The 20452-nt window shown below is 48.2% G+C and overlaps 1 protein-coding gene across 1 annotated transcript in view; it reads left to right on the forward strand.

Annotated features, from left to right (window-relative positions):
- Window positions 1-19120, forward strand: part of Rnf32 (ring finger protein 32) — a 44216-nt gene extending 25096 nt beyond the window's left edge. Inside the window, exons 8-9 of the mRNA XM_008847269.3 lie at window positions 15087-15254; window positions 16421-19120. Of these exons, the coding sequence (XP_008845491.1) occupies window positions 15087-15254; window positions 16421-16669 (417 nt within the window). The 3' untranslated portion in view covers window positions 16670-19120. The remainder of the gene's footprint in view (window positions 1-15086; window positions 15255-16420) is intronic.
- The last annotated feature ends 1332 nt before the right edge of the window (window positions 19121-20452 follow it).

Consider the following 20452-nt stretch of genomic DNA (forward strand, 5'->3'; position numbering starts at 1 on the left):
CAGCCCCAATATATTTTAATATAAAGTTATAAGAGTCTTTGAGACCTAGAAACTTCAAATTAAGATATGTAAAAATGCTAAGTGCTGACCCTGTGTTTTCGTTATGGTCAGCTCTATACTTCTGAAACTTCTTTTTCTCTTTCTGTGGCTCTGGAGCTTGAACCCAGGAAGGTCTTCAAAACCAAAACTGCTTAGTAAAACATGAAGTCCAGCTTCAGGTGAACAAGTGGTTTCCTAGTAGCAACTCCAGTAAAAACAAATTCCAGGGGCTGGAGAGATGGCTCAGCAGTTAAGAGCACTGACTGCTCTCTCAGAGGTCCTGAGTTCGATTCCCAGCACCCACATGGCAGCTACAAACCATCCTTAACTCCAGTTCCAGGGGAATCTGAAGCCCTCTTCTGACGTCTGCGGCATTGCACAACATGGGTGCACTCACATACATGCAAGTAATACACTCATACACATAAAATGAAATGAAATGAAATAAAATAAAATAATAAAATAAAATTCCAGGGACCAGAGAGATGGCTCAGTGGTTAAGAGCACAGGCTGCTCGTCCAGGGGATGTGAGTTCAGCTCCCAACACCCACATGGTGGCTAACAACCATCCTAACTCCAGTTCCAGGGGATCTGATGCCCTCTTTTGACCTCTGCAGGCATTGCACAACATGGGTGCACTTAACATACATGCAGGCAATACAGTCATACACATAAAAATAAATTTTTTTTTAAGTTTCAAAACCAGAATGATCCATGGCCCTAGCAATGTTTCTTCAGGTGGGAGAATAGTGTTGTGATAGTTAATAGTTAGCCACACTCCAGAAGTGCCCAGATGTCCTAGGGAGCAGGGCCCCGTGCTTCTCTGGTGCTGCTCAGCCATCTTAACTATGCACAGTTTCAGATCAAGGAACTACCAGAGATCTAAGGGTTAAATGTCAGAAAATGAAATTTGGGGGGCTGGAGAGATGGCTCAGCGGTTAAGAGCAATGACTGCTTTTGCAGAGGACCTGGGTTCAATTCCCAGCACCACATGGTAGCTAACAACCGTCCATAACTCCAGTTCCAGGGGAATCCGATGCCCTCTTCTGACCTCCGTGGCATTGCACAACACGGGTGCACTCACATACATGCAGGCAATACACTCATACACATAAAATAAAAATAAAAATATTTTAAAAAGAAAATGAAATTTACTCAACAGGCTATATTAACTAACATGAGAGGTAGAGAATTCTTAATTATCTACATAAAGCAGCAGTCCTTCTCATCTGGAGGTTTCCTGTGAAATCACTAACTGCGTATTTTAGCTAGATTTCAATTTTACATGAATAAAATAGTAAATTCACCATTATGTTTTTAGTCAAAAATAAATAAATTGCAAATTCCCAGGAGCAATAAATCTTGCGAGCCATTCCAAAGTTAAAGATAGATAACCGTGGGCCCACGGCCTCTGAGAGTCAACAGAAGCCAAGTGGCAGCTGAATCCTGAGCAGTCCTTTGTGTTCATGCGTCCGTGGTGTCCAGGCTATGGAGCCTCCAGAACTAAAAAAGAAATCTGAGATTTAAGCAAAGTCATTTTCAAGCAGTTTGCTTTTTTTCAAAAAACAAAACAAAACAAAACAAAAAAACCATGTATTTTGGTATCATAATACCAACAAAAAAGGCTTGTAACACCAGGAAGCAGCTGCTGAGCACTGCAGCTTCACAAAATGACTCTCCGAATGCAGCGTCTCCTTTGCTGGTGAGGGTCAAACCCCTGTTCTCCTTGGGAACCCTGGCCTAGGCCCAGCGTCCATCCCCGCAGAGAAATGTAGAGAAGAGAGGAAAGGGGTGATAGTCCACTCGACACAGGATCTGGAGGCACTGGCTTGTTTCATGTGCTGAGATGGAGATGTTCCCAGTCCTCTGGACTGGACTGACTCAGGCCGCTGTGACTCTGCACAGATGTCTCACTTCTCTACTTCTCACCCTGCATTTCCCCACGTCTTTTCTCGGGAGAATAAATAAGGGCTCTTCTTTAGTTTTTATCTGTCTATTGGGTGTTAACTAATTCTACAAATAAAAACGTCCCCTGCATTAAGACCCTCTCTTCCTAAAGTCTCGCTTTAAAATATCACTGGCACGTTCCTAGCAAGACAGAGCCGGAGTGATGTAGGGCTTGCTACAAGGCGGGTTCTTCTGAGCATTAAGTCCTGTGGTGAGAACTGCAAAGGTCAGGTGTTGAGCTTTGTACTGGCAAGTGTCAGGATTAAAATTTAGTGCACACAGCCTTTGTGAGGGGGTGTCTGCGTTGTCTGGGGTGATACAGTAGTCCTGCTACACTTACTTGAGCTTGAGAACTCAGATCAAAGGGCCTGGAAAGGTCAGGAAAGCTGATGTGCTAATTCCTCAGCAGTGTGTACAGAAAGCCCAGTGTGGCCCAGAGTGCAGTGGCCACTCCTTGAATGCCTTTGATCCTTATCTGGAAATTCTGCTAGCATCTGTCATATAATTGAGGCATGGTCTTTTATTGCTGCAATTAAAACTTTTCAAGTGCATTATGTTATCTACCCCAGCTAAAGTACAGACCATTGTTTGAAAGGGGAGGCTAGCAGACTGTCAGATGCTGCTGAGGACTGGCGCTCCCACACCCTCCAGCCTGGGACTTCTCTGGTTTTTCATCTCCATCTCACCAAACAGCATAATGGTCCTTAAGTTTGTTCATTCCTTTGACTTCCTTTATCACACAAAGATGGCAAACATTCTGTTGCTAACTTGAAGTGGTTCCAAGCTGCAAGCCTGGAAGGATATTAAACCAGTAAAAGCTTATCAACTGATGCGTTGATATGCTGTAAATTCCAGGCGTTTCATTTCGCTTTTGAGGGTGGCCCTGAGTCAACACATTAGTAAGCAATTTGCTGACATGAGATGGATCACTTAAGACCCTCCTGAGCAGCCAGAGTTCACCTCAGTGCTTTTGTATTTTTAATATTTAGCCAGTGTGTTACTTGCTGATGACCAGTGATTGCTTTATATATCGATGACCCAGACTCTGGGTATAAAATTTATCAAATATCTGAAAGAGGAGACTTAAAAGGAAATATATGTTAAGAAACTCATTTTTTTCCAAATTGAAGTTTTATATATTTTAACTATTTATGTGAAATTCACAATATTAACCATAATTTTAAAGACTAGAACCAAGTTGTCATTTTTTTCTTACCCTTTCAGTTACTAAGGTTATCAGCTCATATCGAAGTGCAGAAATAAAGACGTCTAGAAACATAAGAATTTGACATTTCAGAAATATGTAGTAGTTGCTACACTTAGGAAGTTGCTTTGAACTGATCACAATAGGCAGTCAGGAAACGTATGTTGACTCCTGTTAAATACTACACCTAGAGCTTCACACATGCTGAGCATCACTGCTACAGAGCCACAGCTAGACCATAAAAACAGCAACCATGTCAACTCCCTTCTGGAGACACCCTGGCACGTCTCAGCACATCCACAAGCTAATGTCAGTGTGACGGTTATGAGCTAAGCACTGATGTTTTACAGAATTTTGCTACTGTAAGTCACTTCAAAGTCTAGAAAAACACTGTTCTTTAACTTTTTCCTCCCCCAAGAAGGAATTTGGACTGCACTGCTTCCAAACATTTACATTTAGAACATTTGTTCTGAATTTTAATATATTGCAAACCTAAAGTCAACTTGTTTCAATGCTAATGACCTTACACAGATGATTCATTGTCACCTTATTAAAGGAGCAGTGTCTGTGGGCTTTGATCCTCAGGTCTGTTAAATCCCAGCAGTTGCCAAACAGGTTAACAACCAGCCCCGCAAAAATGGCTTAAGCATTTTTGTCCTTCACCATGTAATGCCTGTAAGTGATAAAATGAAAATGGTTTAAATTGAATAAAATGCATTTCCATAGCTGTTGACCACCATTACATATGAAGGGTGGCATCTAGCATGGGACCCATGTCAGCTCAATTAAACAAGGTCCCAAAGGGGAGGTGAGAAATAGGTGGCGGGCCAGAGCGCCTGCTGTACCCGAGGGCACTCTGCACATGACCACACACAGGTGCACATGCTGTTCTTACAGCCTCATGCTTCTGACCAGGACAGGCAATCAATCCTCTTTGTATAACTATTGATACCTGTCACTTGTGGCTATCCTGTTTCCTGTCCTGCCATTTTTAATTTATTTTCATTTTATTTATTTACTTTTTTTTGGGGGGGGGGTCTTTTTAAGACTGACTAGACTCCAGTGGACACATTTACACTGAAGGACATTTGGGTACAAACACCTGAATGACTAGGATTTAGCATGTATGGCAGAGTGCGTAGGGTTTGGTGGCGGGATGGGAGGAGGTGTGGATAGGGGAGGGGTCTGGATTTGAGTGGGAAATTATGAAATTTTAAAGGCTCAATTAAAAACAAGAAATGCAAAAAAAAATGTGAGGAAGAAGGTACGAGCTCTTAATTAGTGTGAAGGTGGTATTATCACTAAGCAGCTGAGTGTAACTGCTGGTAGAGCACTAAAAGCTGATACTCCCGAGGTTAGCCCCCTTCACTCGCTCAGTCACGCTAGGGCACATGGGCTGCACTCAGTGATGGCCCTGGTCTGCTGCAAGGGCCCTGCCTTCATGTGAGGAAAGGGACAATGAATCTTAAATATTAAGTTTCAAGAAGCAGTAAGTGTCATGAGGACAGCAGAGGGAGGGAGGGAGGGAGAGAGGGAGGGAGGAGAGAGGAGCTATTTTGAACTAGGCATATGAGGAGAGAAATGTCAAAAGAAACAAAACGGGGCCCTGCGGCCTTGAAGGATGTCTGGAAAGGCCTGGCTTGCAAGCTGCCTTGTACCACCACTAAGATGGCAGGATCCGGATGACTGGCAGACTTTCCATGGGTTGGGCAGTAAGGCCCCTGGAGGGTACGGCCATGATACATAGGCAGCGCCGACTTGGGGCATGCACAAGGGCAGACCAGAGGATTTGCTCATGAACTGAATACTGGCTATAAGGAAAAAAGGCCTTCAGGTCTGTGTGATCCTGTGACTTGGGCCTACCCACCAAACTGCAGCACTATTTGGAGACGGGGAGGAGACCTTGGAACTAAAATAGGAGTCAGCCTTGGGATTGCTACTTGAGGTGCCTGTGATATCTGAAAGTAAGCCCTTAAGGTCAGCAGATGAGCAGGCCTGTACTCAGTACAGACAGGATCCTCACAGCAGGGGGATAAGTCAGAGAAAAGGGAGGGGATTTGGCATACCACCCTGAGAGCAGAGGACAGCTTGTCTGGGGAGTTGTGTGAGCCTCATGCTCCCAGGAAAGGGACCAGGTGTGGTGTGGAGGCACAAAACTAGGGGAGGCATTTCAGATACTAAAAACACACCCCCGCCCCATGTTACAGGCAAAAACAATGAGTCTTTCTGTAAGAAACAGTATATTTTAAAATGAAATGGAGATATTTGTTAAAGGTTAAAAACTCATTCAATTTTATGTCATAAAGGGCTTATACTGAGTTCAATATTGTATAACTGTATTAATTCAACAGCGAACCTAAAAATTTTATAGCCACTTTTGAAAGAGATGTAGCTTTGCTCTGGAAACTGTTAATGAGTATGTTAAAGCTGTCATGAAATGCTTTTTCTGAAAAAAAAAAAAAAAAACTCATTCAAGCTGCTGTGCAAAATTGGGTGTGGAGGGAAGGCCGTTAACAAGAGCCCAGAAGATGGAACAGGTCCCCATTTAGGAATTTTCACAAGCAGAATCCAGGGAGCAACTCTAGTTACTACCCAAATTTCTGACAGCAGAACACTGTAGCCTAACAGCACAGAGCTACAGCCAATCCTATGAACAGGACCGAAGTTTGATCAACCAGGACTGTCCTTATTTGTATAACTCTGATTTATATGACCAGGTTCACTAGGTGCTCCTTCCCTAAGCATATATAACCCTAAGGACTGCTTACAGACACTCTCAGACCAGTTGCCATCTGGAAGAGACAGAGACCAGCTGAGCTGCTGGAGGAAATTGGAAACTGCCGTGCAGGCTAGAAGAGGCTCAGATCAACTCCTGCTTCCTAGAGAGGACACTCTCCAACCTGTTGAGCTGCCTGCATGTTGTACAGTGTGTACCAGATTTCTTGTTTTCATGAGCTGTCACCCATGCTGGTGTGGGCTTTGGTAATGCCACTGTTTGAGTCATTTCTGCTCCTGTAAGTAACTCCCTACCTATACCTCTGTAAGTAACCTCAGCCAAACCCATTGGTTCACCAAACTGGATTTTGGTGGTTAAAAAAAAAAAAAATCCCCCTTTTCTGTGGCCTTTTGTTAGTTAATGTTCTAAGGAAAGTTCTAGTTATTAGCATGAGCTTCACCACTTAGCCTAACTGTATGTATCAGTTTAAGTACACTTGAGGACTGAGTTCATGTGTGAAAGCTCAGGGTTCCCTGCACCTGCCCATCTCTGTTTACCAGAATAGCTGCAGTACTAAAGGAAACTGCCTTTCTAGCCCGGCCTGGTGGCCACACCTGTAGTCCCAGCACTCTGCTGTCTGTACCCCACTTCTTGATTCTAGTAACCTCACCACCATATTCTGCCTGGGTGTTGTATGGCACTACTACTACTCTCGGGGGGATGTGAGCACACATCTCCTCACCCAAGAAAGGGCATCAGCAACAGTCCAGAGTAACATCAGAGGCCAACTTGAAGCAGTGAGTTTACAGGGGTCACTTACAGAAGCAGCTGTGTCACCACAAACCCATCCCAGCACAGGTGAGGACTCAGGAAAGCTGGAGCCGGGAGCTCTGCACAGCTCACACAGGCAGCACATCTCACAGGCAGCACAGCTCACACAGGCAGCACAGCTCACACATGCAGCACAGCTCACAGGCAGCACAGCTCACACAGGCAGCACTGCTCACAGGCAGCACAGCTCACAGGCAGCACAGCTCACAGGCAGCACCGCTCACAGGCAGCACAGCTCACACAGGCAGCACAGCTCACAGACAGCACCGCTCACACGGGCAGCACATCTCACAGGCAGCACAGCTCACGCGGGCAGCAGAGCTCACAGGCAGCACAGCTCACGCGGGCAGCAGAGCTCACAGGCAGCACAGCTCACGCGGGCAGCAGAGCTCACAGGCAGCACAGCTCACGCGGGCAGCAGAGCTCACAGGCAGCACAGCTCACGCGGGCAGCAGAGCTCACAGGCAGCACAGCTCACGCGGGCAGCAGAGCTCACAGGCAGCACAGCTCACGCGGGCAGCAGAGCTCACAGGCAGCACAGCTCACGCGGGCAGCAGAGCTCACAGGCAGCACAGCTCACGCGGGCAGCAGAGCTCACAGGCAGCACAGCTCACGCGGGCAGCAGAGCTCACAGGCAGCACAGCTCACGCGGGCAGCAGAGCTCACAGGCAGCACAGCTCACGCGGGCAGCAGAGCTCACAGGCAGCACAGCTCACGCGGGCAGCAGAGCTCACAGGCAGCACAGCTCACGCGGGCAGCAGAGCTCACAGGCAGCACAGCTCACGCGGGCAGCAGAGCTCACAGGCAGCACAGCTCACGCGGGCAGCAGAGCTCACAGGCAGCACAGCTCACGCGGGCAGCAGAGCTCACAGGCAGCACAGCTCACGCGGGCAGCAGAGCTCACAGGCAGCACAGCTCACGCGGGCAGCAGAGCTCACAGGCAGCACAGCTCACGCGGGCAGCAGAGCTCACAGGCAGCACAGCTCACGCGGGCAGCAGAGCTCACAGGCAGCACAGCTCACGCGGGCAGCAGAGCTCACAGGCAGCACAGCTCACGCGGGCAGCAGAGCTCACAGGCAGCACAGCTCACGCGGGCAGCAGAGCTCACAGGCAGCACAGCTCACGCGGGCAGCAGAGCTCACAGGCAGCACAGCTCACGCGGGCAGCAGAGCTCACAGGCAGCACAGCTCACGCGGGCAGCAGAGCTCACAGGCAGCACAGCTCACGCGGGCAGCAGAGCTCACAGGCAGCACAGCTCACGCGGGCAGCAGAGCTCACAGGCAGCACAGCTCACGCGGGCAGCAGAGCTCACAGGCAGCACAGCTCACGCGGGCAGCAGAGCTCACAGGCAGCACAGCTCACGCGGGCAGCAGAGCTCACAGGCAGCACAGCTCACGCGGGCAGCAGAGCTCACAGGCAGCACAGCTCACGCGGGCAGCAGAGCTCACAGGCAGCACAGCTCACGCGGGCAGCAGAGCTCACAGGCAGCACAGCTCACGCGGGCAGCAGAGCTCACAGGCAGCACAGCTCACGCGGGCAGCAGAGCTCACAGGCAGCACAGCTCACGCGGGCAGCAGAGCTCACAGGCAGCACAGCTCACGCGGGCAGCAGAGCTCACAGGCAGCACAGCTCACGCGGGCAGCAGAGCTCACAGGCAGCACAGCTCACGCGGGCAGCAGAGCTCACAGGCAGCACAGCTCACGCGGGCAGCAGAGCTCACAGGCAGCACAGCTCACGCGGGCAGCAGAGCTCACAGGCAGCACAGCTCACGCGGGCAGCAGAGCTCACAGGCAGCACAGCTCACGCGGGCAGCAGAGCTCACAGGCAGCACAGCTCACGCGGGCAGCAGAGCTCACAGGCAGCACAGCTCACGCGGGCAGCAGAGCTCACAGGCAGCACAGCTCACGCGGGCAGCAGAGCTCACAGGCAGCACAGCTCACGCGGGCAGCAGAGCTCACAGGCAGCACAGCTCACGCGGGCAGCAGAGCTCACAGGCAGCACAGCTCACGCGGGCAGCAGAGCTCACAGGCAGCACAGCTCACGCGGGCAGCAGAGCTCACAGGCAGCACAGCTCACGCGGGCAGCAGAGCTCACAGGCAGCACAGCTCACGCGGGCAGCAGAGCTCACAGGCAGCACAGCTCACGCGGGCAGCAGAGCTCACAGGCAGCACAGCTCACGCGGGCAGCAGAGCTCACAGGCAGCACAGCTCACGCGGGCAGCAGAGCTCACAGGCAGCACAGCTCACGCGGGCAGCAGAGCTCACAGGCAGCACAGCTCACGCGGGCAGCAGAGCTCACAGGCAGCACAGCTCACGCGGGCAGCAGAGCTCACAGGCAGCACAGCTCACGCGGGCAGCAGAGCTCACAGGCAGCACAGCTCACGCGGGCAGCAGAGCTCACAGGCAGCACAGCTCACGCGGGCAGCAGAGCTCACAGGCAGCACAGCTCACGCGGGCAGCAGAGCTCACAGGCAGCACAGCTCACGCGGGCAGCAGAGCTCACAGGCAGCACAGCTCACGCGGGCAGCAGAGCTCACAGGCAGCACAGCTCACGCGGGCAGCAGAGCTCACAGGCAGCACAGCTCACGCGGGCAGCAGAGCTCACAGGCAGCACAGCTCACGCGGGCAGCAGAGCTCACAGGCAGCACAGCTCACACGCAGCACAGCTCACAGGCAGCACAGCTCACAGGCAGCACAGCTCACAGAGGCAGCACAGCTCATCAGGTCAGTCTCCATTCTCAAAAGTCCTAGTGCTCATAACCATTGTGAGGAAGCGGCCCTTGTCACCCCGGCAAATCTCAGGGAAGTCCTGAGATGCGGGAGTCGTTCATTTCCTGAGTCTTAAGGAGCTACCCACTGAGATGAAATTTTCCAGGACCTGGGATCACTGATGAATGTGGCTTCCCATCCAGGGGCTCCAGCAGCCCTGGCCTTCCTTATTCCTGCCCTGTCTGTTCTGTCCCGTCAGTGCTAGTGTTTTGGAGAAATCACAAGTGGAGAGGGCTCCATCCCATCACCACATTTAAGAAGGTAAAGTGAACATGTGGGGCAAAGAGAAAAGCCTGAAGCAGCAAAGAAAAAGGATTTTCCAGACCTGAAGAAGATACAGACCAAACTTAAGTCAAAGGACTCTCAATATGATTCCAAATAATAAATAGGTAAACATTTAAAAGGCAGTGTTCCACCTAGTGCCCCTGTGGAACACTGAACACCAATGTGATTTCAGCAGTCAGAAACCACACAAAGGAACTGTATTTGGAGCACACAGATGCCTCTGGAGGTGCAGCAGAAGCCTGGACACTGAGGGGAATCATCAGGAAAAAGATGAGACAGCCCCGACTTCTGCATGGACTAAATGAACACTATGTGCATGAACGAAGGCCAGGGAAAAACCAGGTGGAGGGGCCATTATGGCTCTAAAATGCCTCCATAAGAGTAGTCCTGAAGATTGCGTTCCCTGAAGAATGGCCCCAGCTGGGAAGTCAGAGGTGTAAGTGGATTTTAAAAGGGGAGAGGGAGCTCACAGACTGCACCAAGAATGACAGTGTGGCCTGCACAAGCTAACACAGAACACTCTGTACCCGGGGAATGAACAAGATGATGACTGAGAGCACACAAGGATCCCGTGTTGACCAGAGGGTGGAGACTGCTTAGCTCTGGACTGTCACAGAACGGTACCAAAAGAACAGGAATTTTAACCTTCAAGGCAATTAGAGAAAAACTAGAAACAGAAACTGGAGAACAGAGATTTTTTTTTTAATGTGGGGGCCAGCAGGATGGCTTAGGATAGTGCAATGGCTCAGTGGGTAAAGGCTCTTACTGTTAAACCTCACAACAGCCTAGGACTGACTCCCAAAAGTTGTCCTCTGACTTACACCATGGCATTCACATACACATAGAAAATTTGTAATTTTAAAAAGGGACAAGATAAAGGCTGGGTGTGGTGGCACACATCTTTAATCCCAGGACAATGGCTGGGTGTGGTGGCACACATCTTTAATCCCAGGACAAAGGCCGGGTGTGGTGGCACACATCTTTAGTCCCAGCACTCTGAAGGCAGGGGCAGGTGGATCTGTGAGATCAAGGCCAGCCTGGTCTATATAGTGAATGCCAGGCCAGTTGGGGCTATAGGGAGAGCCTGTATCAAAAAGACCAAAACATAATAAACAAGAAACAATAAATTAATTTTAAAAATGAAAATAAATTTAAAATGGCAGGACAGGAAACAGGATAGACACAGGTGACAGGTATCAATAATTATACAAACAGGGTTGATTGCATGTCCTGGTCAGAAGTGTGAGGCTGTAAGAACAGCGTGCGTGCCTGTGTAATCAAGCGCAGAGCTCCCTCGGGTACAGCAGGTGCTCTGGCCTGCAAGCTTCCAGCCTGTGGGACTTGGGCCTGCACTCACATCCTGTGCTCTGTCATCCTCAGGGTCTCAGAGACTCCCAAACAATTCAGACTGTTTCCAGGCACACTGGCGAGTGGGAAAATCATTTCTAGGTGAGATAGCTTATACAGCTCTGTGCTGTGGATAGATGAGCAAGAAAGTATGGTCAGCTGACAGCGGCTACTGCTGCACCCCTCTAACAGACAGTTTTCCTGTTGATCTCTAAGTATTTTTTAGCCCTGGGGATGGAGCCCAGTGCCTCACTTGTGATGGTTAAGTAAGTGAATTACCACTGAGCCATGTCCACAACCCCTGCAAGTTTCAAAGAGGAGCTGTCAGTGGCCCTGAAGCGCTTCCTCTCCTGCCTCAGAGGGCACTGGTGGCTACTCTTTACTAACCCAGTCCCTTAAGCTGCATGTCTTCTGAGACATCAGAGTTCAGCATGTGATCACAAGCCACCTCAGTTTGGCGTCCTGGGAATGAGGCAGGTCTGAGACAGGATCCATGTGTTCAGTGCACACGGGCTCCAGACTCATAGGGAATAGCAATGTGAACTATCCAATTTATAGCGTATTCAATTGGAAATGTTCAAATGGTATTTTGGATATATTAGGGGAACAAAATTAAAATTCTACCTTAGAAGCCTTTTCAAGGTGCTAGAAATTTCAGTGTTACACATGTAGCATCCACTGTATTTCTGTCACATGATGGCCTAGAGTACTTCCTGGGTCTGTTCACAAAGTCCCCAAGGCAATTTTATTATGGTAAAGACTTTTACATGAGTCTTCTCTAGAAGATTCGGGTTTGAATCCCAGCACCCACATGGCAGTTCACAACCATCTGTAACTCCAGTTCCAGGGGATCTGATGCCTTCTTCTGATCTCCATGGGCATTGCATGACACAGTGCACTTACACACATGCAGGCAATACACTCAATACACTCACACATAAAAATTTTAAAAAATAGGAGTATATCATGTGCTACTCTGAGAGGACTATATGCACCCTTGAAGAACCACTACTGTGCAGTACCACAGACCCATTTTTCCCAGTCTTAAATGATGCCCTCAACAGTAACTGTTTTTCCTCTCACTGAGAGAATCCAAATGTTATAGTCTAATTGGAATCCAGAAAGTGATTCACCTCCCGAGTCATCCGAGGAGATTGACTTCTGGGCTCCGTGAGCCCTGTGATACCACTGCCATCTTCCACCTGAACACCTCTACGTATGTGTTGCTAAAACCTCACATTGGGACTGAGGCAGAGCCATGGTGTCCAGGATGCAGGGACTCTCATCTAAGCTGGACACCCAGTGTGGTTCCTTACAGAAACCAGGCAGCACATGAAGACTGAGTGTCACTTGTGAATGCATGGCATGAAGAACCTGGTTATGGTTCCTCTTACCTGCAAAGGACAGGCCCCAAAAGATGAACCCGAAGAGACATGACTGTTCTGCTTGTTAAGAAAACTTGGGCTGACTTAGCCGACCTTGGTATCTAAATTATAAAAGTAGCTGTGAAATACGAAAATTCATATGTGATCAGAGTGTGCCCTTGCACCTATGATGTTTGCCTCCATGAATCCTGGTATAATGGCAAATGCTGTGGAATTACGTTTTCTGTAGCACATTAAAGGGGGATGATGTGTGAAACGGTACCATTCTAGTCAGTCATCTATGTTAACATCTGGACTTCTGTGAATTTGTGAATTCCTTACAATTATGTTTTATGAACGTAAGGCCACAACCAAAATGACATTTAAGTACAGGATGAATAATCTATACTTTCAATAAATGTAACCAATTAAGAAAAATAAAATCATGCAGGACTTGTGCGAAATGGGTTGGAGCAGACCACTAAAACCTGTCAACTTTGTAAGCAAAACACTAACAAAAACACTTTGTTTTGAGACAGGGTTTCACAATGTAGCCCAGGCTATCTTCAAACTTGTGCTCCTTCTGCTTCAGCCTCCTGAGTGCTGGGGTTTTTTTAAATTTTTGATTTTTCTGTGTGTGTATCACACAGAACATCTCAGTCTTATTCATCTATACACCCACTTCCCAAATGGCACCTCCCATAGCCTCCCCTCCCACATACTGGTGCCCATATACTCTGTCATCCCTGTTATGTCTTCTCCAGTGCTTGTCCGTCTGCTGATCTAGTCAGCCTATCTAGAGGTCTGTGCATTAGGAAGGTCAGCTGTTCCTCATCTAGCAGCAATCAGTTGTCAATATTCCTTTAGATAAACTTGGGGTCTGCTGTTCATTTTCCCAGTTCTGTGCTGGGTTACTGTCTGGGAGTCTCTTGCGCCACCTTGGCCAATAACTCAAAGGAAGGTGTCTCCTGTCTGGCATAGTTTCTTGTTATGTAGCCTTTAGCTATACATATTGACTCTTAAAAAATTATATTGACCCCCCATTAATCTTACTTTCCTTTTGGGTGTTTAAAACCCTACAGTTGGCCCAGATAAAACAATTTATTTTTACTCTTAAGGCTGTTTGAGGACCTGTTCCTCAGGGGTAACATGGTCTTGGGAGGAGCCCCTGGCTCCTTTCCTTTACCAGTTCCGTCTATGTGAAGATGAGTCATAGTTATCTCTCGTTACTATCTTAATACAAGCCCCCCCCAACACTAAAGTTTAAGGCATTTTTTAAGTTCCTAATAAATAATATAGTAATCATAAGACTTTGCCCTTTTAAAATGGGGCAGTAGCATTTTGAGGGAAAAATAGGCACAGAGGGTTGGGTCTTTATAACTGTATAATCAGAGACCAGGAGAATCAGAGCAGACATGTCCAGATGAGTCAGGAAGCGAGCAGGCGTTAGGGTGATGCCGGTGAGGAAGTTGCCCAGAAAACTGTGTGACAACTGCATCATGTAGGCGTGCCCCACCTTCCTGTGTGTACACTAGTTCATACTAGTGTGTGCTCTAAGTGTTGGAGTCCTGTGGCTCTGGCAGCTGTGCCACTCACTAGGAGGTAACCACATGCCCTGCCACTCAGCCAGCATCTAATACCCAAATCATCTGTCCAAAAACAAATGGTTTTCTAAGTCTGTTTATATAAAAAAAATACATTATTTTATGGAAGAACTGGACTTGGAAGAATATTGGAGACTTGACTTAAGGTCAGTACTTGAGGTAGTGTGTATAATGCTGCACCGTACCTACAACTACCAGTATAGAATTTTAACAGAAGTCCCAAAAGATCTTTCTGTAGTGAGAGCATCTAGCTGTCCATAGATTGGTTACCTCTATTGAAGGAAAAAATTTACAGTCTTCAGGCAAGGAGTCTTTTCAAATTATGAGTTGAGAGCTTGGTGAAGAAAGGAGAAAGCCAAGAGAAGGCAACCTCGTCTTTCCCTTGGGTTTCCTCTCTTCTGATCACACTCAGATCATTCACAATCTGGAGCCCTGGTTTCACAGGGAAGAGAGCTGGTGAGCAAGAGGTGAGAGGCAGCTCTAGTCGCCACATATCTGGCACTATGCGATGCCAGTCCTCCCTCCATAAAGTTCTAACACCTCCCCCGTTGGCATTTAATCCCAATTCCTTGCTAACAGCCAGTAAACTCCTAAATTCTTGAGCTGAAATCCTGTGATTTAAATCAACAGAAGGAAGAAAAGGAAGAAAAGATAAACACTTATTTAATAGCAGTCTCCTGTGGCATGGGCACCTTCCTGCAGGAATGAAGGGCTGAGCCAACCACCAAGTCTCAGGGAGCTAGTGCCTGTGTTGATGGAGTGGGAAGTCCCAGGGAAGGCGAGAACAGGGCAAGCTGAGGGCAGTAAGGGCAGCTTGGCCAGACCTGTTCCAGAGACCTCTCGGCACCCTGTCCTCAGAGGACCCTCTTGTCACAGTAGGGCCTCCTGATGACTTCTGGAGAGAAGGAAGGAAAAGTTCCTCCTTCGGGAAGGACCCAGCCCTGTCCTTTGGGATCTCCAGCCTGTGCCTCTGTCACTCAGTTCACAGAAATCAGTCACCGCATCCTGTGTTCCTACGACACCAACATAGATGAGCTCTTCTCAGAAATTGACCTCTGCTTGGCTGTAAATCGCAGCATCCTTCAGCAGTTGGACGACAAGTGTGGTGGTGAGATCACGGAAGAAGACTGGGAGAAAATTCAAGTGCAGGTAGCTTCAGGCCCACTTTCCGGCCCTCAGCAAAATAGACTGCGGCCACAGGTCAGGAAGGGAGGGCTGTGAGGCAGGAGCCTGGTAGGGTCTTCCCTGGTCAGGGGCACCCAGGCTTTCGCCATGAGCTCAGTGATGAACACTAGGGTCCCTTTATTTTGAAATGGCTAAAGCTCCAGTTGGGTAGCACACATAAACAACAAAAGCCCATGCTTTCTGCCCTGCTGGAGCTTCCTATCGCTCTAGCCTACCCTCTTTCTGCATCTGTGGCAGCTTTTCAGGGAAGGAAAAGAGGACTCAGATGATTCAAAGCTAAGATGAGGACTGGGAACATTTATTTAAAAGTTTAACAGTTATGGGGGCTGGAGAGATGGCTCAGTGGTTAAGAGCACTGACTGCTCTTGCAGAGGACCCAGGTTTGATTCCCAGCACCCACGTGGCAGCTATGAACCGTCCTCAACTCCAGTTCCAGGGGAATCCAAAGCCCTCTTCTGACCTCTGCGGCATTACAGGACACGGGTGCACTCACATACATGCAAGCAATACACTCATACACATAAAATAAATATATACATATATGTGTGTGTATATATATATGTGTGTGTGTGTATATATATATATATATATATATACAGGGTCTCCCTGTAGCCCCAGCTGTCCTACACTCACTGTGTAGACCAGGCTGGCCTTGAACTCACAGAGATCTGCCTGCCTCTGCCTCCCGAGTGCTGGGATTAAAGGCGTGCGCCACCATGCCTGGCTGCTCAGCATTTTTTACTTGTATTTATGTGTATTAGTGTTCTGCCTGCACACCTGTGTTGTGCAGTGCCTGTGGAGGCCAGAAGACAGTATCAGATCCCCTGGAACTGGAGTTATAGATGGTTGATAGCCACCATGTGGATGCTGGGAACCAAACCTGGGTCCTCTGCAAGAACAGCCAGTGCTCTTAACCCCTGAGCCACCTCTCCAGCCCCAATGCTCAGCATTTTTAAGTATATTTTAAAATTGTTTATGACAGGTGGGTTACAATCCCTACACATCTCACAGGATTTTAACACAGTGTGCTGCTCATTTACAGAGGACCCATGTCTTACTGTGGGTCTGAGTAACTGGAAAGGAATAGGACAGTTACCCCATGACAAGTTCCTCTCTGCCCTGTGCTGCAGGCTGCTCACCGTGAAATCTATGAGTGTTCCATCTGCCTGACCCCGCTCTCCCTCCATGGTGACTGCCGGCAAGCAGCTAGAGGGACCAGCGGCCAGCGACCCCGAGAGACAGTCGTCCTGTCCTGTGCACACCTATTCCACCATACCTGCCTCCTGGCTTTAGAAGAGTTCTCCTTGGGAGACAATTCCCCTTTCCACGCCTGTCCTCTCTGCCGCTCCTGCTACAAGAAGAAAATTCTGGAATGTTAATTCATGTTCAGGAAGTTATGTAATTCTGAAACAAGAGCAAGAAAGGGGGTGGGGCTACCTTGGTTTTGGGTATGAGCTGTGGGAGTTTTGGGTTTAGTACACTAAAGCCTGTTCTCTAGGGACATGGCTCTTGACGATTATAGAGAGGAAACCTAACAGCCCATCTATTCTATAAAAAACAGTTCGTACATTTTTTAATCAGTGGAAATGAGGAATGCTGTTACTTAAAATGTAGCTACTGTCTGACCAACAACCAGGACACTGAAACACTGTAATTTCCAGAGTTAACAGTCTTACAACATCCACTGCTCCCAACACTTGTGTAAGAATCACTTTATTTTTATGTAACAGATTATTATTGGAGTTAAACACTGTCAACATGTAAACTAAAAAAAATCACTCAGAGACATTCAACACCAGAACATGAGATCAGTTGCTAATGATAGAGTGGTATAGGCTGCTGCAGTCCATACGTGAGCCCACTGAAGACTCCCTGGAGCCCACCTCCAGGCGAGAATCCACAGACACCCAAGTCCCTGATATAAAGTGCCACAGTGTTTGCCTATGACCTGTGCACATCTTTCCATATGCTGTGAATCACCTCTGAATTATACCTAGCATTAAGTACTATGTGAACAGCTGCTGCACAGAAATCATCTGCACATGGTCAGCACAGATAGGATTTTTTTTAACATTTTACCTCACAGGTTGGAGGTTGTACACAGCACTAATATGCTGGGCTGGGTACATACAGTAGCCAATAAGCAGCATTGGTCAGGTGGCCCCAGCCACTGGAGCAGATAAAGACCCATCCAACACTGCTAAGCACTGAGGTGAGCAAGGCTGGGGCATCTATCCTGCAGACTCGTGGGCTCTCTGGCTCTTTCTCTCTCGGGGCTTTAGGTCTCCTTCATCCTAGCCTCCCTAAGGCAGTTGGCTCACCTTAGGGAAGAACGTGTGTGAGGGATGTGCTGGGAGGCATTTCCCATGTGAAGTAGCAGCCCAGCCTGAACACAAGGCAGTAGACAAGCAGGTATCAAGCAGGGACACACACACAGGTTCAGAGCTACCCTCTATACAGTGTAAGAAGACTATATTTCTATTTATTTTATCCTTTTATTCTCTGATCAATTTATGGTTTATATGTATAAAATAATCCAAATTAATATACATGTGTGAAGGTATACTTAAAATTTTCTTAACGATGTATATACCATTACAACATCTGGACACTAACTTGGAGAACACTTAGACAAGTAGCAGAGGCAGAGCCACACTCTGGAGCCCCACTTTTCCATTCAGAGGCCCCAAGTGGCAGAGCTGTCTCCAATCTAATGGACAGAACACAGGCACACAGCAAAGGCTCAGGTAGTCTGACTGCCCTGCCGCGCCCGCCGTGCCTACAGAGGGAAGCCATGCCGAAGATGCGTCCTCACTGCTGTCCCTGAAACCTGTGTTTTCACAGTAGCCCTTCTCTTGAGGCCGACAGAATCCATTTCTGTTCTTTGCCATCACACTGCTAATAGAGGAATAATCCTCAGGATAAAGTCTGCATTGGGCATGGATTTCATTGGGGTCCTGAGGGCAGTGAAAATCCCACGAGTATTAAGAGCAAAGCCTCAGGCGGCTTGTGACAGTCAGACAAACCAGGTAACCTCCTTATGAAAAAGTGACCTTCCTGAATAGACAAAAATAGGACAGAAGGCCTCCAGGGAACCATGCACAGGGCAAACCTTCACCATTTCACCACAGCCTCAGTCTGCCATGTAGAAATTAGAGAATTGGTTGGGAAGCCATAAGTTGGTGAGAAGGTTCCAAGGCCATGGGGTACCACATCCCAAGCTCTCACTGTGGCTTCCTCAGAGCAGTCCTGTGAATTGATCTCTTCCTTAGCTTGGTAGGTATCTCAGTGTTACCTTGCAAGACAAAGCCAGTTTTGCCTTCTCCTCATGCATACCCTGATTGTTACTTTAGGAGCCTAGCATGCCCTGGAATGTAGGCAATTGTAAAGCCACTACCAAATCCAGGGAAAGAATACTGGTAGGGCCAGAGGCATTTATAATAATTCATGTCACCATCTGCAAGGAGGATGTAACTCCTAAATCTTCATGAAGCAAGTAACTGTAAAGTGCTTGAATCAAAAGAGGATGATGAATTATTAGGAAAAATGAACAGAACAAAGGAGAACTCAACTTTTTTGTTAAGCCATGAACATAAGAAAACAGAACATCTAGGTTACAATTCATTGTATGTATATTCCACAGTATGTCCTGTTTATGGACACCTGGGCTGCTTACAGGCTTTAATTATTATGATGCTATGAACATTTGTATTAAAAAATCCAGAGGGCTGGGGCTGGAGAGATGGCTCAGAGATTAACAACACTGGTTGATTCGAACACGGGTTCGAATCCCAGCACCCACATGGCAGCTAACAACTGTCTGTAACTCCAGTCCCAGGGTATCCGACAGCCTCTTCTGACCTCCATAGGCATTGCACAACACGGGGCACTTATCTACATGCAGGTGTTAACATTCATACACATAAAATAAAAATAATACATTTTTATTTTAAATCCGGAGGGCTGGCAAGATGGCTTGGTGGGTAAAGGCACCTGCTGCCAAGCCTGGCGACCTGGGTTCAATCCCTGGAATCCACATAGTGGAAGGAGAGAACCAACTCCCACTAGATGTCTACTGGCCTCCACACATGTGCTATGACACACATGTGCCCACACATATACACACACATGCAAAATAAGATGTTAAAATTTTTAATGCAAAAAGTCTGAATATTGTATATTCTAAGACCCAGGGAACATTTACAAAAAACTGACCATAAACCGGGCATGGTGGCACCTGCCTTTAATCCCAGCACTCAGGAGGCAGAGGCAGGCGGATCTCTATGGGTTCAAGGCCAGCCTGGTCTACATAGTGAGTTCCAGGACAGCTGGGGCTACAGGGAGACCATGTCTCAAAAAGACCAAAAAACAAAAACTGACCATATATCATCTGGGCATGGTGGCACATACCTTTAATTCCAGCACTCAGGAGGCAGAATCAAGGCAGATCTCTCTTTGTGTGATCAAGGTCAGCCTCGTCTCCATAGTGGGCTCCAGGCCAGTTGAGGCTACAGGGAGATCCTGTCTTAAAAAGACAAAAAAGAAAAAACTTCCAAGGGCCAGGCTCAAAGCGCACAGTCCCATGTCAGATGCACTATCATTCCTCTTGCCTCACACCCCAGAGTGCTCAGTCACCCGAGACCTCAGACCTTGGCTCCAACCTTGGCCCTAGGCCCTGGTCTGACCAAGGAGGCTGCTCGCAGATACAGTGCACAGATGGATGTGTTCATCTTCTCATCCCTGCCCTGGCTGTGACAAGGTCTGCAGCAGCAGCTGACTTGAGGGGGCAAAACATGGAGCAGAGGTGGTTCCCAGCAGCAGCCAGATGGCATGAAGAGAAGCTGAGGGGTGAAATGTCCTCATGTGCTCAGGGTCCAGGCTGAGAAAGCCTTTCAGCCCAGGGACCTCTTCAGGAGTGGCCAGAGAGGTAACACAGGAGACTAGCCAAAGGACAGCACTCTGTCCAGGTGAGCATGATCCAGGACCTGCACTTCTAGGAACTGACTGTAAGGAGATGACTGTTGCCAAGATTCATGTAGAAAGCTGCTGGTCAGTCTACCATGCTATGAACTGGACCTTACACTGTGCGTCCTGAGGAGCTAGCTAAACACATAGTGCAGGCACAGAGCAATTGCACAGCTACTGTGTGAAATCTGGGTCTC

Source organism: Nannospalax galili, unplaced genomic scaffold, assembly GCF_000622305.1.
Source record: "Nannospalax galili isolate Female #2095 unplaced genomic scaffold, S.galili_v1.0 scaffold302, whole genome shotgun sequence".
NCBI classification, from domain to species: domain Eukaryota; kingdom Metazoa; phylum Chordata; class Mammalia; order Rodentia; family Spalacidae; genus Nannospalax; species Nannospalax galili.